At 40.2% G+C, this 17,344-nt stretch overlaps 1 protein-coding gene across 2 annotated transcripts in view; it reads right to left on the bottom strand.

Annotated features, from left to right (window-relative positions):
* SLC35D2 (solute carrier family 35 member D2) overlaps nt 1-17,344 on the bottom strand; it is a 49,486-nt gene that overhangs the window by 6,612 nt on the left and 25,530 nt on the right. For both annotated transcript variants that reach the window (XM_078062126.1, XM_036113699.2), the window contains 4 exons: nt 17,160-17,228; nt 12,464-12,566; nt 11,082-11,174; nt 5,842-5,909 (listed from right to left, as the gene is read on the bottom strand). In XM_078062126.1, coding sequence (XP_077918252.1) covers nt 5,842-5,909; nt 11,082-11,174; nt 12,464-12,566; nt 17,160-17,228 — 333 coding nt within the window. The remainder of the gene's footprint in view (nt 1-5,841; nt 5,910-11,081; nt 11,175-12,463; nt 12,567-17,159; nt 17,229-17,344) is intronic.

Consider the following 17,344-nt stretch of genomic DNA (forward strand, 5'->3'; position numbering starts at 1 on the left):
GGCCCTGGAGGAGGTGAGTCTAATAAAATACTAGAGATTACAGCACAGGGGAGGGGTCTAACCCAACTTAGCGGACACAGAAAAGTTTCCTGTAGGCTTCCTAAATGAATGTAGCCTTAAACCCAAGGCAATCATGGATATTATTTTTATTTTTGTTTAAAAATTCCTACTCCAGGGTTCCAATCATGCAACGTTTTCTCTATCCCACCTTTTAGTGAAACCACCTCCACCTGCATTCAGAATTGGCTGATACCTTGGATCCATCCACCATGAGTGTGGGCAAGTAGGACACACAGTCACCAGCTGGGCTGAGGACAGGAGGAGACCCCCTCTCTGAGGCCTGGGGGCGTCTGAAATAGCCACTGTCCTAAGGAGGGCCTCTAGACAAAAAGGCGGCACTTCTTAGTATAACCACTAGGTGTCGCCAGAGAGGGTAAATATAAAACCACAAGGATCAAAGTAGTGTATTACAATTTTCTAAGAAACGATCTATTTCTATATGCAAATAGGCACCTATGTAGTCCTTTGGCTAAGACGACCAAGGTTCTAAACTAAAAGAACCTCCATTAAGTCAGTACAAAGGAAACCATACCATTTTTAACACTAAAAATGTCAACCTCTGCATGACAGTAGTTTTGATTTTAGCATCTGTGGATTAATAAAATGCAAAGATATTTAATAGTAGCTTCTTGCCATTATGCATTTTTAAATCAGATATCGTCTATGTACACTTGAAAAATAATAACACATACATGGATTCACATTCAGACAACAGATACCAGCAGTATGCTTGGGTTTATAGATCCCCGAGAGACGGACGTGCTCACATAGAAACCCCTGGAACAGAACTCCTGCTCCAAGGTGCTTACTGTTTCTGAAAACGATACAAAAAACTGATTTACCCAAGGTTGTATGACACACTCATGGCAGTCACAAATAGAACTCAAATGACCGCATTTACAACTTGTGCTGGTTATCATTCCGTGAAGGAGCATTTTAAACTCAACACAAATATTCAAATAATAACAGGCCACGTTTACATTCCTTCCATCAACTGCAGTGGCACCCTAGCATAGTACTCTAATTCCAGATTTCAAAGAATTTCAAGTAATCTCATCTCACCCATCTCTAGTAAGAACACACTCCTATCCAAGACCTCAGTGGTGAGCCAGGGATGCCCACGTCATACCATATATATGGTCCATCTTCCCAGAGCACCAATTTTACATTAAGATTTGGTTTATTGGGAACGTGGGAATAGCTGCACTCTTTAAAGTTCTGTCGTTCCTGTGCCCTAGCTATCTGCAGAATCCTGTTTTCTCTCATGCGCTACATCCCGGCAGTATCAGTGAGGGTCCAAGGAACAGAAATTCTTTTATCCTGTGGTTAAAAAATATTTGGTACTTTCATATTTTTATTAAGGAATATATTACTGCTTCAGTGGGATCAAAGGGTCTGCTACTGGGGCAGAAACAGATTAGAATCATCACCTCCAAAGACTGAGGGCTGGTGCCTGCTGCTGGTATGAATGAACCAGGGCCCATAATTTTTCAGCAAGATTAAAAATACCTACAGAGCAAGTATTTTACCTTTTTAAAGATTTATTTGAGAGAGAGTGAGTGTGTGTGTGTGTGTGTGTGTGTGTGTGTACAAGTGGAGGGAGGGGCAGAGGGAGAGAATCCTCAAGCAGACTCCCCACTGAGCACCAAGCCCTGCAGGGATTGATCTCATGACCCTGAGATCATGACCTGAGCAGAAATCAAGAGCCAGACACTTAACTGACTGAGCCACCCAGGTGCCCCAGCTTTTTAAAATCTAGTCTGTCAACTTAAATTTCAGTCTATATTTTGCTTTTGCCTGCATTAAATTATCTTAGCTCCCACAATCCAGTCTACCTTCTGGACATAATTAAACTCATCATATGCTTTATTTACAAACTCTTGATTACAAATAGCATTTCTGAAAGCCGAGTCCACCCTAACTCAAAAGAAAATTAAAACTCTGCCCTTTTCACCATTCCATTCACTTAACATACATTTTTAAAGCGTTAAAATTTTGTAATTATATATTTAACACGGGACAGGGGTTTGGTGGTTAGAAAACGCAAGTTTGAAATGCAAACTTGAAAGAGTCAAAGTAAATAAGAAGCTGAGCATCAGAGTCCTCTGGAATCAAGGGTTGGGATGCATATGTGTGAGCCCTGAGTCATTCCTTGATCAAGGACCGAAGAAAAGGGACAAACGAGCCCCATACCAGTTGTTCTGAAAACTGAGAATGTGTTCAGAAGCTTACAATGGCTTCTCTTACTATGAAGAAATAAATGACCCAATCCTTTGAGTGAGAAACTTCAAGAAAGGATTCTGAAAAAGCCACCATGCTGAAATTGAAGCTTCCTTCCAGAGCAGTTTCAGGATTCAAATATGACCACTGAAGGTAAAGTACAGCTGACCCTTGAATGATGCAGGGGTTAGGGGTGCCGAACCCCTGCCCAGTCAAAAATCCAGAGAGAACTTTTGACTTCCCAAAAACTTAACTGCTGATAGCCTACTGTAGACCAGAAGCCTTACTGAGAACATAGGTAATTAACACATATTTTGTATATTATATGCATTATATACTATATTCTAATAATAAAGTAAGCTAGAGACAAGAAAATGTTATTGAGAAAATCATAAGAGAAAATGCACTTGCAGAGCTGTATGTATTTTTTGAAAAAAATCCACACATAAATGGACCCACACAGTTCAAACATGTGTTGTTCAAGAGTCAACTATATATGTAATACAAGAAAAATGGTTGAAGCCATGGACTATTGGTAGTACCAATTCTGTCTGGGGTGAAAGGAGGCGAGCCCAAAACACGTGGACCTCAAGAAATAGAAATATTAACAATAACAACCACACTTAACATTACTGAGCATTTGCCGTGTGTCCAGCATGCGCTAAGTGCTCACCACTATTAGCTCATTCAATCCATATAACCTCATCCTATGAATCAGATACTTTATATCATCATTAAAGATCCCATTTTAAAAATAAGGACATTGAGGCTCAGAATGGTTAGATAACTTGTCCAAGGGCCCAGAGCTAATAAGTGGCAGAGCCAGGATTCAAACCCAGGCCCTCTGATTCCAGAGTTCAGACACCTAGCTGTTGGAAGGGTGCCATGATTTTAGTGTCCTCAAAAGACCCACTTTACAAACAGACCTACCTAATTTTAATCTTTAAATTTGGATAAAACCTGAAATCTTAAAGATTCCATCATTTTTTACTGATTTATTTATAATTGCTATGCCTTTATGGCATTTTCATTTGCAAAGGGACTACTGATGACATAGTAAGAACTTTTATCAAGAGTATTTGTTTTCTAAGAAGCACATTATTAAGTGGGGGGGGAAAATGTATGGAATTATATACAGATGGGGTCAAGCCTCTGATAGGCAAGCCCCAAAGAGTGGAGGCCCCGCCCACCACATCATCACTGAGGCCAGAACTTCGCAGGGTTTAGTTCTTGATTTCCTTCAAGGAGTGATTAAGCAGGATAGTGCAAGTAAAACAAACAAGCAAACAAAAATAGAAACAGTATCTCATCAAGTTTATAGTGAAATGAGAAGAGACTTTGAAACTTGGCTCAGTTGTCCATAGGTAAATCTGGGTTTCGTCAGAGAAAGGTGCTAGTCTGAGTTTGTGTGATATGGATTGAAATTTTTTTTTTAATCAGAAAGAAAAGAAAAGATGGTTTGACAAAGGGTAACTCACAAACACAGCTTAGATTTTTTTCAAAGTAAAATGCGAGACAACAACTGAGAAAACTACAAATATTTCACTTAAGCTGGCAATGGCTGCCTAAGGGCCCTACGGGACCTTCCTGTGCCAGGAAAGGACACACTACTTGAAAGATTGTTGGTCTTGAAAGAGGCACAAAGGTCGCCCAAACTCTCCTCCTTTAAAAAAGGAGGCCCTGGAAACAGAGGGAAAGAATTAGGACCAGGCGGGAGTCAGAGCAGCAGGACAGTTGGAAGAGAACACGGGTGCCTCAGGGTAGAGACCTTAGCAGAACAGCACTGTCTAGAAACTGAGCCTTGAGCCAAACTCCAGGTTGGGAGGGACACTTTAGCCCACTGAGCCTAGACCCGTGAAAATGCCTGTAGTAGTCCAGGTAGAGGGCAATACCTGGCTACCAAAAACAATCTGTCCCTACAGAAAAGTTTCTCAGATTTGCAATCTGAGAACTGGCAATCAGCCCACAGCACTTAGATTAAGCAATATGCTCACAACCACAAGTCACCAACCACACACAGTTTGACAGTCACAAACTACATACACATTTAGATTCTTAAATACTGCAGATATTGAAATCATTAGATACAGAATATAGAATAGCTATGTGCATAACATTTAAAGAAATGAAAGTTACTACAATCACAAAGATCACCAATGAGAGACTACTAGGAATGAACAGTAAGTTTGGAAAAAAAAAAAAAAAAAAACTGTGAAACTTTTACAAATAAAATATAAAATTGTTAAAATCAAAAAGTCCTGGGGCGCCTGGGTGGCTCAGTCAGTTAAGCATCTGACTCTTGACTTCAGCTCAGGTCATGATCTCAGGGTAGTGAGATCAAGCCTCGTGTCAGGATCAACACTCAGCATGGAGCCTGCTTAAGATTCTCTCTCTCCCTCTCCCTCTGTGCCCCCCGCACCCACCACTCATGCACTCTCTCTCCAAAAAAAAAAAAAAAAAAAATTAAAAAGTCCATCAACAGATTAAACATCAAATCAGACACAGCTAAAGAGAGAATTAGTGAAATGGAAGATGTACATAAATGTTTCATAAATGTTTTTATTATAGGTGACTAATCACTGCAATTAAAATCAAGTTTGAGAATTTTTAAGTGTTGATCAAAGAGATTGTGAGTTGCTCTTAGTTCATTTAAACATAATGAAAATTATAGTATTGGTAGTAAAAAAAAAAAAAAATAAGGAGGAAATCCATCTTTCTTCACAGGAAAAGTCTTTTGATAACTAATTCCCTGAGACAGTCATTCAAAGCACCTTTCCACATGAGATAAGACACGGGTGTTTGTATATGCAGGGAGCCCAGCTCAGGGAGGATACTCCAAGGACTTGTCAAACCGTGGTTACCTCTGGAGAGGAAAACTGCAGTGCTGGACAGCCAGGAAGAAGGGAGGGGAGCTTATGTTCCCTGTGCATTCTGTTGCAGCTCCTGGATTATTTACCAGTTGCATGTATTATCTATTCATGAAAAGGAATTTTCAAGCTTTTAGAAGATTAAAAAAAAAGACACAAGCTGCATGGCTTCTCAACAGGAAGACAGACATAAGGAAAATTTTAAGAACAAAAGTCTAAAATTGTTGGGACAATACAATGGCCTGGCCATCTCACCTCAAAAATCTCCCTGAATATAGCAGGTACAGCACCAGCATAAATGGTTATCATTTCCACATAGTTATGTGAGGTGGAAGATCTTGAAAAACTTGGGACATTGTGCCCAAGACAACAAACAGTACTGAATTTGATACATCAGCTGATGTCATTCAGACTAACTTTCCGAAATCAGTAGGCAACATCATATTTTGGAGTAGAATATGACATCGGCATGACTTTCAAAAATAAAACTGTTTCATGCTTGCTCCTGGTCTTTTAGGCTGTGTTCCCAGGGATCCTGGGTCCCACTCCACTCCTCTGCTGCAGGGCTACTTTCCAGAAAAAGCTGGAGAAGCACAGACTAAGGGATTTTGACAGAGCAGATAGAATGTGTATTTTGATTTGATTTGTCAAGAAATATCATAGATCAAGCTTCTACTTATGGATGGTTTCTTACCCCAAAAAACAGGAAAGAAGAAACTGTATGATAAATAGAACATTCTTCCATTCATTGAATTCAGCAGCCTATTATGAAAAAGAAAGAAAACTAATGGTTAGACTGATAATATTGCAGTTTAAACCTATGGCTTTTACCAAATTGTGTGTTTTAGTACAGGAAACACTTTTGCCAACAGAAAATACAACTTAAAAAATCCTAGGCAATACCAGCTTGTGAGGCTGGGCATATTACTTTTACTCCCTGGATCTCAGATTCATTTTACAAAAGAGGGATCTTTTTTTTAAACTTCCTCAAAAGGTCAACGTGAGGATTTAATGAAATTGTTTGGAAGATGGCAGGTGGCAAGCACACAACATAGCTATAGTTTCCGTAGTCGCAAAATCATGGTTGGGCTTACTTTATATAAATAATCTTAGAAGAAAGCTTATCATAAAATTAATAATGTTGGGAAGTTCAGAAAACGAAGTCTGTGAACTGTTTTCAAGAATTTACAAATGCTTGGGGAGCCTGGGTGGCTCAGTCAGTTAAGCGTCTGACTCTTGGTTTTGGCTCAGGTCATGATTCAAGGTCATGGGATGGAGCCCGACCTTGGGTTCTGGGCTCAGCACAGAGTCTGCTTGAGATTCTCTCCCTCCCCCACTGTTCCTCCCCTGCTTGCTAGCATGCACTCTCTCTCTAAAGAAATAAAATCTTTAAAAAAAAGAATTTACAAATGCTTAGTAAGTATTATGAACAAATAAACTATTATTTGCTATTTACAAAGCAAGCAAGTAAGCGGGGTGGAGGAGCTGGGACAGAGAAGTTTATGAGAGAGTTTCAACTCTCCAAGACCGTAGTCTTAGTTTCTTAGCTGAGAAAATGAAATTAACCCTCTTGAAATGACAGGTAACAATAAAAAGGAGCATTTTATTCATGATTTGTCCTTTGCCTGCATCCAAAAATGATTTTAAGGTGACTCAAGACTATACTAAGTAGGTGCTGAATAACATAATTAAATATAAATTCTATTCACTTTCTCCTAGGCAAAACTTTGTTAGTCAAGTTTTAGTAACTTTATAGATTTAAAACTATTTAAATCTTTGTCAAGTTTATAATTCAAAAATTTTAGGCCAATTAGAATGGAATTCTCCTCCAATTAATACATCCTTGCCATGCTTGTCATTGTTTCATTAGTGAGATTTTGCCTACTCTCTTATCAAAAAGAGACACAATCAATGTTGACTATTGTTGAACCTGGCTGATGGGTCCATGGGGTTTGTTATTACTACTTGTTCTCCTTCTGTATAGGTTTGAAAGTTTCCATCATAAAATTCCTTTCTTTAAATGCTTACTTGTGAAAGAAAAATAATAAATATGAATCTGTCTTACTGGCAAGCCTAAGCCAATCATAGGGGCAGAAAATATCCAAGGCAGTCAAAGACCAAAATCAAACATAAAACATAGAAAACACTCTATATCTAAAATTAAAATAAAACTGGCAATAAGAAAAAACCATATGCTCCAAACTTCAAACCAAGGATAGAAAAATATTTATTGATTCAACAAGCTGTAAGTATTTCTGCAAACAGTAAATAAAAACTATATATTCCTGATGCCATATAAACCATTGAGGGCTATATAGTAATGTTCATAAAAATATTTGGATTCTTTGCCACTCTAAATTTTAATAGATTTTAGTTTTGTTTTGTTCCTTTAATAATGATGAGGCTGTGCTGCTGACATTTTAAAAAATAATGTAGTATGACATTTATTTTAAAACAGAGGGGGCGCCTGGGTGGTTCAGTCAGTTAAGAATCTGACTTTGGCTCAGGTCATGATATTGGGGTCCTGGGATCGAGCCCCCATTGAGTTCCCTGCTCAGCGGTGAGTCTGCTTCTCCCTCTCCCTCTGCCCCCCTGCTCATGCTCTTTGTCTTGCATGCACACTCTCTCAAGTAAATAAATATTTTTAAAAAACAGAAATTAAAGATGAATAACAATAAAGTACTGCTTCCTGTAGACTTGCTATTGTTGTAAAAGTATGATAGAATGTGAATCTTTTTTATTTTGCATTTATGTGGCTTTTTTATCAGAAAAATAAGTCCTATTACTTCTCCCTATTCATCAGCTGTAATAAACCATGCACTCTGAACCTACTGCAGCAATCAAATGACTAAAGAAAGGTCACCCAATCGGTATTTTCCAGGGGCTGAAATTGTTGACAAGAGGAGCTGGCATTGCTGACTTTGCTAATCAGAGGCAGAATCAAGGTCCTGTTATCAGATTTGTTGACTGTGTAAGTCCAAGGTCCAGGAGTGACCTCCAGTGCGGTGAATCATACACACGAGTCTTACCACAACTTCCGATCCTCTCCAGTCAACCAGGAAAAATGACTCAGCAAAGTACTTCCGTTAATAAGTTAACATTTCACCGTAATTCATCAATCAACTTTTGGTACAATCACACCAAACTACAAATAAAACACAATTTTCTAGACTAACAGACCTAATTACATAAGTTCTCTTCTTTATTGTATTTGGTTCACAATCTAAAATGGATTCAACCATAGTTAAAAGTAACCAATTGGAAGAAGCTTGCTATGGTTCAATGGAACAGAGCAGAACAATCTTACTAGTGAAAAATATCACCATTTTTTCTACAGGGTTTTAAAAATGACTGATTACAGAAAGTGCCCCATATCTTTTGGCATCTCTTATCATATAATACTTTTAAATGAAAATAGAGTCAAAGTTTTAGTTTCATGACTTTGTATTTTGTCATTTTTATAGAAGGCTTTTTTTTTTTTAAGATTTTATTTATTTATTTATTTCACAGAGAGAGACACACAGTGAGAGAGGGAACACAAGCAGGGGGAGTGGGAGAGGGAGAAGCAGGCTTCCCGCAGAGCAGAGAGCCTGATGCGGGGCTCGATCCCAGGACCCTGGGATCATGACCTGAGCTGAAGGCAGACGCTTAATGACTGAGCCACCCAGGCGCCCCTATAGAAGGCCTTTCTTACAGTTATAAACACATTCTATTTTTTTCTAAATTATAATTTTCATATAGATTTTTAAATTAATCTATATATTTAGTTCTGATCCATCTGGAATTACAGTGAATAATAACCACATCTGGGCCTCTAAGGTACCTACAGGAACTTCTGTTTGAAATCTTAGGAGCCTAGGCAAACAGAAGAGGCCAGACAGGGTAAATATTGAGATAGTTCAGCACCAAAAGCCAAAATAGGAGCATACTATTCTCCTAGAACATTACTATTTAATAAGTTAAAGTATATGTTCAGCCTCTTGTACTTTCTAAGATATAAGTGCTAGGTTATGGTTTTTCATGCATGAAGGAAAGAAACAAACACTTTTCATACACAATAAAGTAACTGGGATTAAAGTGGAAGCTGTGTTCCAGAGTCAGACTGCCTGCATGGCTCACCTGCTATCCCTGGAAGCTATTTAAACACTGTGCTCTAGATTCCTTGTCTAAAAGATGATGATAATAGCAGTACCCTCTCCTCAGAGGCCTGTTGTGGAAAGCAGTGAAATAGTTCATGTACAATGCTTTGAACAAATCTGATAGAATAAGTCCTCAATAAATACTAGCTATTATTTTTATTATTAACTGAGAAAGTATAATTCTGTGATGCAAAGCATTACAAGCAGGTGAAACTTTTTTTTAGACTTATTTACTTGAGAGAGAGAGTAGGGGGAGGGGCAGAGGGAGAGAACCTTGAAGCAGACTCCCCACTGAGTACAGAGCCCGTTGTAGGGCCCCATCCCACCACCCATGAGATATAACTTGAGCTGAAATCAAGAATCAGATGCTCCCACAAGCCACCCAGGCATCCCACAAGCAGGTGAAACTTCTGAGAGCACATGTTACAAGTTTATAAAGCAATCCTTTGGATGTGGGAACACACATTCCTACTGAAACAATGTTATAAAATTATTAACATGATACATCTAGTGGATTTAACTCATAAGATACCTAAAATTCAGTTTCTGGTCACCATGCCATTCATAACATTGCTGTTAAGCTGTTCTGCTGTCTCCTCTTTTGGAAAGGAATTGTACAAATGAGAAAGTATAGCTTTAAGAAAGAATGAGAAGCCCTGACATCCACCCTAGGAGCCCACAAGAGCCTGCAGCCTTCTCAAAAGTATTCAAACCCCTAAAAGGCTACAAATGGGATCCACTCAACCTGTATACACCACAGAAGCATGCTGGTTAGTAAACACAGCAATACTGTCACGTGGTGGGTGAACAGCTACTGCATAGGGCCCCTCTGAACCCCCACCCCGGGTCTGGTAACAAGAGAGTTAATGTCTGGGGCTTGGTTCTGTGGGCAGAGGCCAGGCTGGATCGTAATTTTTGCCCAGCAAATTTTCTCACATATCTTATCTCCCTTAAGATATAGACAAAATTCTTAGAAGTGGTATGGCTAGCAACTCCCTGAAAAAGTAGAGCTTGGCAGGGGCTGGTATGCTTCCAGATGGCGGCTGTGGATGCTACGGGGTGAATCTTCACCCTTCCTGAGACTGGCCTTCACTCCCTCCAGCTGGGCCTCCTCTGTTCCTACTAACTGACCATTCTTTTTGTCTCTCACGTGTGTGCGGTGAACAGGTAAGCAGGGCAAACACCAAATGAACAACACATTCTCAAAATTCAAATGTACATCCCGGAATATTTAGATGCAAAATGCCATGACTGCTGGAATTTGCTTTAAAATAGTCCAGGAGAAAAAAAAAAAATGAAAGCAGATGGGAATAGATGAAATAAGAATGGCAAAATGCCAAAAAGTGTTGACACAGGGTGATAGGTACATGATGTTCATTAAATTATTCTCTCTACTTTGCCTATGTTTCAAAATGTCCATTATAAAGGCAGTAGATAACTAAATCCATTTTTAAAAACTATCAAAATCCCCTTCTAAGTTAGCTTTCCCAGGATCCCCACATCAGTAAATAGGGATATTAAGACTCAAACTCAGATTTTTACTGTCATTTAAAAAAAAAAAAAAAAATCTTCAAGTCCAGATTCTTGTGACTACTTCCTGCTGCTTCCCATGTGTCTGAAGATAAATACCAAAGAAAGGATCGTGCCAAAGATGTTACTGACGATATCACAGATCTCGCTTTCATGTACCCCCCTGCGAATCCTAGTAACCGTTACACTTTTCACTGTAGTGAGTACCAGCAGTTAACTATTAAGAGATTGCTATGCAGGAATGTAAGGACGATCCTCAGCTCACCTGTTGAAGGTCTCCAGTAGCGACACTAATGATAAGAGTTGGTATAATCATGAAGCAGGCATTGTAGAAAAGCACTCCATATTTACCCAACTCCTACAAAAACAAAGAAAACACTCAATTTTAGAAATATGAAGCATCAGATTTCCTGGAGCCATTTATACAACTATGTATTTATGCAGAGTTAAAAATTATTCTGACCGACTCTGTGTTGGAATATTTTCAGCAAATTCCTTTTCTTTTTTTTAGCAAATTCCTAATGTAGAAGGCTTTACTTCAAGTACATCACGATAGCAAAATAAACATTTGTTTTACACAAAAATGGCAGATAAAACGGATGAACATGGAAGGCCTCCCAGGTCCCACCCATCTCTACCATTCCAACTGGTTGGTTGGTTTTTTTTTAAGTATTGTATTCAGAATGGGAAACCTGGAACAGAATGAAGAACATTTAAAATGTTAATATAAACAGAATTCCTTAAAAACATCTGCTCTTTCTGTTAAGGAGCAGCAGTATTAAAATACCAGGTATCTTGTTTTCTAATCTTGTATACATTTACTTTTCATTAAAGTGGCTACACCACTTCTCCACCATTTTTCATAAAGGGTGACATACTGGGACCCTCAAAAGGCAACAAACCTGTTTTTGTAAAACTGCCACCAGTAAAAAAACAAAGGTCCGTGCAGAAAAAACAGCTCATAGAAGTAAGTCTGTCCATCAGAGCAAACTCCCTCACTCAACACAAAGAACTTGGAACAAAGCAACATATGCCTGGCCCATCCTCCAGAGCTTGCGGAACAGCTGGGGCGGGGGTAAGCTCGAGGGGCCTTGACAGGGGGGCCACCAGTCTCTCAGGAGGTGGGGGGAGGGCTGCTCAATTACTGATCAGGGCAGGTACTTATTGCTGGCCAGGACCTTACACATGAGCCATTCCACAGATGAGGAGTCTGAGGTCTGCAGAAGTTAAGGGTCCAAAGTCACAGTGACCAGTAAGCAGCAAAGCTTCTGTCTGTAACCCACGCCTTCAGACTCTCAAACTGCAGTTGCTTCAGAATACCCCTGACTTTGCCTTGGCCACTGAGGAGGATGGCAAAAACCTTCTTTTAATTTTTATTTGCCTTTCAAAATAATCTCCTCTTTATATATTCTGCCTCTGCGTCGAAAATAGTGGTATCTTTTCCCTCCCTGTCTTATTTTCACCCAAAACTTTGCAAGGTCAGGGGTAACAAGAACCCATACAGACAAGATAACTGAAAAGAAATTAGTGATTTATAAAGCATGCCATGTAAATTAAATTACATGCCAACTTTACAATTTTTTTTTTCATGCAATTTCAGGGGCCAGATGACAAAGCCTAAAAACCATAGGAGTGAAAATCTGGTACCTTTGGGTCCATTTTCTGTTTGGTATAAACTCCATTTGCTGCTGTGAAGACATCATTCAGGAATACAAAAATATAGCCTTCCAAGTTAAAGGCAAGGTCAGAACTGGGAGGGAGAACACAAAAAGGAGGACGATTATTCAGAAACTCACACAACTTGGCCTTCAAAGCCTGCCTGTTTTATCTTTCCCTAATCAAATCCACTTGTGATGCTGGTAACTACCTTTTTTTCCTCTGGCATATTTTCCTCCTCTGGTTAATTCCTCTGCTCTGCCTCCAGACAAAACAAAACCAGGCCATCAGGTGGCTTCAATTCAATCATGAATGGCTTAAAACCAGAGGGACATGAACCATCTTCCTTGAACTGCAAAGCCCTTTCTTTCTTTCGCTAACGATCAACTGGCATAATAATTGGTGAGCCCTTCTTTTCTAAGGGGAGTGATTTGTCCAACCCACCCAGTGGCTTTGCTTATTGTAATAAACAGGGCCATCTCCAGGGTACAGCCCTGTGGGGACAGCTGGGCAGTTACTGGGGCAAGAGGGGTCGAAGGAGGAACTGACACCTCCATCTGGTGCCCAGCCGGTCACATCACCCACTGGCGCACCCCCACCCTGTCCATCGGAAAAAGCAAGGCAGGGACCCATTCTTCCTCTGCAACTTCTCTAAGGCTCCTTTCTCCCCGTTCTTTTGAACCATCTTCTCTTCAATTTCCATTTTATATAAATAATACTAGTATAAAAATGTGCAGGGGGACATGGCACAGGGAGGAGGGAGAGAACAGCTGAGCCCTGATGTGACTCATCTACCACACTTGATCTTACAGACAGTAGCAGACCCATGTCATAATTCATAAATTAGCATCAAATAGCATAAAATAGCATCAAAGGGGTTTCCTCTACACTCTTAGGTTCAGTGACTGGAGCCTGCAAATTTGACTGACAGTAGGTTAACAAGAGAAAAAAGGAACACAACTTCTATTAAATATTTTACATGTAAAGGAGTTCACAAAAAAGAAATGATCTCAAATAAGTGGTTAGACTCTGGGGCTTAGATATCATTTTAAAAAAGAAGAGGTTTGGATTCCAAGGAACAAATGAATTGTGGAAAAAAGACTAGGAAATTTATGGGGGAAACTGAAGGAAGAGAAGGGTTATTGTAGTAAGGTTTATTTATGCAGACTCATCTTGGTACTGATTCTCCATCACCAGTGATAAGAACTGCTTTCCTATTCCTGGTGTGGTGGTGAGAGTGGAGGGTGTAGGGGGGACCACCTTACAAAGGGAAATTTATGGTCTGCTTTTAGCCAGGAAATAGGAAGACAGAGAATTCTTCCTACATCTGTTGATTCTCAATTAATTCCCTTCAGCTCAAAATAATGTTTATGCCAAAGTGGCATATTTTGGAGTGGCATATCCTGATCCCTGCAATATTTAAAAAAATAATTTTTAAAGATTATTTCTAACTAAAGAGAAGAAAATAAGGAGGCAAAAATTCCATCAAAATCTGAATGCAAATTACTCGAGGGTTTTGCTGGTATTATTAACTACAAATACATCTGTGAGAATGCAAATTAATTTTAGATCATCATAAATCAGAATTCTCTGGTTCAATCACAAAAAAAAAAATAGAATCTCTCAAAATAAGGGTCTTCCAAATCTCATGCCTTACTCACATTTGGCTCCATGTTAAGAAGAGTCCGCTGTTCCATAAAATGGCAAAGGGATAAAAAATGGATAAAAAACCCAGGTTTCTAGGGGAGTGGAAAGGTGTCGCTCACTTCCTCAGAGAGCCTGAGGGAAATTCCCAGAATTCTCAGGTCTCCTGCTCCCGGGGCTACAAGTCCCCAGCACCACTCGTTCAGGCCACTGGGAAAAGCACAGAAATTTGAAAAGAATTTGCTTGCTTTAATACACGAGAGCAGATTCATGGTTAACCCTCGTCGCTGTCATTTAGGGCTGTTTACAGACATAATAGTTCTACTTTTTTGGCCATGTGACTTGTTTGGCAAGTGAAATGTAGGAGGAGGTAACACATGGCATGAAAAGCCAACACACGATTCCCCACATGCCCTCTTCCCTCCTGGATGAGGAAGGGAGTCCCTTTTGAGGCAGGGGTTCCATCCGCCTCGGTCCCTGAGTAGCTACAAAAAGCAGAGCACCCCCAGGGTGTTAACTAACGTCAGTCTGAGTATGCAGCATGACCAGAATATATTTGGTGTGTAAATGTGGGAACTGTTTGTTACAGCAGCATAACCTGGCCCATCTGACTGAATCAGCTCTACAGTTATTGGCAATTGGTTGAGAAGATCTGAATGAGAGGCGAGAAGGGAGGGGTCGTGGCTGGTCTGCAGCGAAGAAGGGTGCTTGTCACCCACCTAGATAGTATCCATTCTCTGGGCGCTGAGGAAGGGAAAAGTTGAGAAGTGCTGTTCCAAGCCAGCTCTTGGGGGAAAGTGAGATGCTCTGAAAACACTATTTACCCTTTCAGCTCATTAGAATATCATATGTGGTAACTATGAGCCGAATTTCTACTCACTGGGTCTGGAAATACGCCTCCACAGACACAGCATCTGAAGCGCCATTCCTCGCCACAGCCTTGCAGACATTTTTATAAACCGTTTTTTGTAGAAGTGTACAACTGCCTCCAAGTCAGCAGTTTCCAAATTGAGCTCTAAGAGACTTAGAAAAGAGAGGCTGCCCGGGGGACACCCCAAAGCACTGTGGCAGGAGGGCACTTTCAACAGAGCACCTCCCTCTTTTAGCTACTTTGCTCCTATGACTTTCTTGGAACAAAATCTTAATGATTACAACAGGCTCTAAGTACTGCTGCTTCAGGTCCTCGCTGGCTCTGCAAACCAGGGGCCAGCGCGCAACGGGGCCCCACCCAGCCGCGGCCAGGACCGCCAAGGAGGACCTCACCGAGGAAAACGTAAATAGCAAACCGTGCTCTAGGCAAGGGATGAACACATTTATCACACAATAAAAGAAATAGATTGTTAATATCTGTCACCATCTGGCATGCTGTATTTTCTAATCTGTTTCTTTTGCTTACTGTCTGTCTCCACCAACTAGAACGGGAGCTCCGTGAAAGCAGGGATTCTTGTCTGTTTTGTTGGCTGCTGGATCCCCTGCACCTAGGACGACACCCGGCAGTAAACACTCAACATGTTTTTGGTGGCCTTGGCCACGTACTAGTAGTGTAAACCCCAGTTTATTGTTATCCCCTTTAATTCACACAAAGACCCTATTAGCTGGGTCTATTCTAATCTCCATTTTAGAGTTGAAATAACTGGGGTGCAGGGAAGTTAAACAGCTTGTCCTGGTTATGCAGCTAGTGAGTGAGGAGACTAGAAGGTAATATCCGTACCCTTATTTATTTTGCAGTTAGTGATCCAGAACTCCTATTTCTTTTTTTTTAAGATTTTATTTATTTATTTATTTGAAAGCGAGCACAGGGGGAGGGAGAGGGACAAGCAGACTCCGCGCTGAGCGTGGAGCCAGATGCGGGCTCCATCTAAGGACCCTGAGATCATGACCTGAGCCGAAATCAAGAGTTGGACGCTTAACCGACTGAGCCACCCAGGCACCCCCAGAACTCTTATTTCTAAATCAGTTAAGGAAACTAGTTTAACTGAAATTCATCCAATCTTTGCATTCTTCCCTCCAGACAGGGAGGCTTTGCTTTTCTATTACATTCTTTACAGATGAGTAAAACTGAGGCACAGAGAGGCCAAGAAACAGCTGACAGGGGCCGGGCTAAGTTCTGGACCCACAGAATATGACTGCACACATGCTTTAACCACTAGACTATAAAAGCCAGGAGTCTGACTGTCTGCTTTCAACTGCAAACTTGGGAGCCCACATTTCTGGCCTTGCATGTTAATGAATAATACACCTGAACAACACAGGTTTGAACTGTGCTTGTCCATTTATCTGTGGATTTCTTTCACTAAATACAGTACAATAGTGTAAATGTATTTTCTCTTCCTTATGATTTTCTTAACACTTATCCCTAGCTTGCTTTATTTTAGGAATACAGTATATAATACATATAGCATACAAAATATGTGTTAATCAACTATTTATGTTATCAGTAAGGCTTCCGGTCAACAATAGGCTATTAGTAGTGAAGTTTTTAGGGAGTTGAAAGTTATACTCAGACTTTCTACTATGTGGGGGCAGGGGAGGGGGGCATTGATGCCCTTAATCCCTGTGTTGTTCAAGGGTCAACTTAGTCATGCACTGGTATTGGCTCGTGTCCCAAATATACAAATACATTTAATGAGAGTCTGCCACCCTTGGAAACGGACTGCTAAGGCATCACAGGTGATAAACATATCAGCATACAAGGGCTTTATATAGTCGTTATTCTTGACCAAATGCCCAAGAACTTTTCAAGTAAATTTTTTGTATTGAAGACACTCAGTAATAACAGCAAAGAGTTTACTCCTTTTTATGACGAAAAGCTGTATTCATATCTTCTAACGTTCCCTTTCTATGTTCTCAGAAATGTTCTGGCCAAGCTGGAACCCAGTCTGACCTTCACAGGAACACATGGGGAACCCACGAACATCAAGACACTTGTCTCTTGGCTGCTCAATTCAACTGCAGCCAGATGGAAAATGGAAAATGAGGCGGGGCTGGGCCTATTGTCAAAGGCCTAAAGAAGTTATTGAGCAGAAACAGTCCAAAGTCTTACCCAGCTGCTACGAAAGCCCCAAGTATGATGGTAAAAACACTGACGATGATGTTCAAGGAATACTGTTTCCTGTAGTGGATGGATGGATGGATGGATGGATGGATGGAGAAGGAAAGGAGGAAGAGAGGAAAAAACATGGATTATAATTCTTAAACTGAAAATAGACATTGTTCACAGTTTTATAG

Source organism: Halichoerus grypus, chromosome 14 (assembly GCF_964656455.1).
Source record: "Halichoerus grypus chromosome 14, mHalGry1.hap1.1, whole genome shotgun sequence".
Lineage (NCBI taxonomy): Eukaryota > Metazoa > Chordata > Mammalia > Carnivora > Phocidae > Halichoerus > Halichoerus grypus.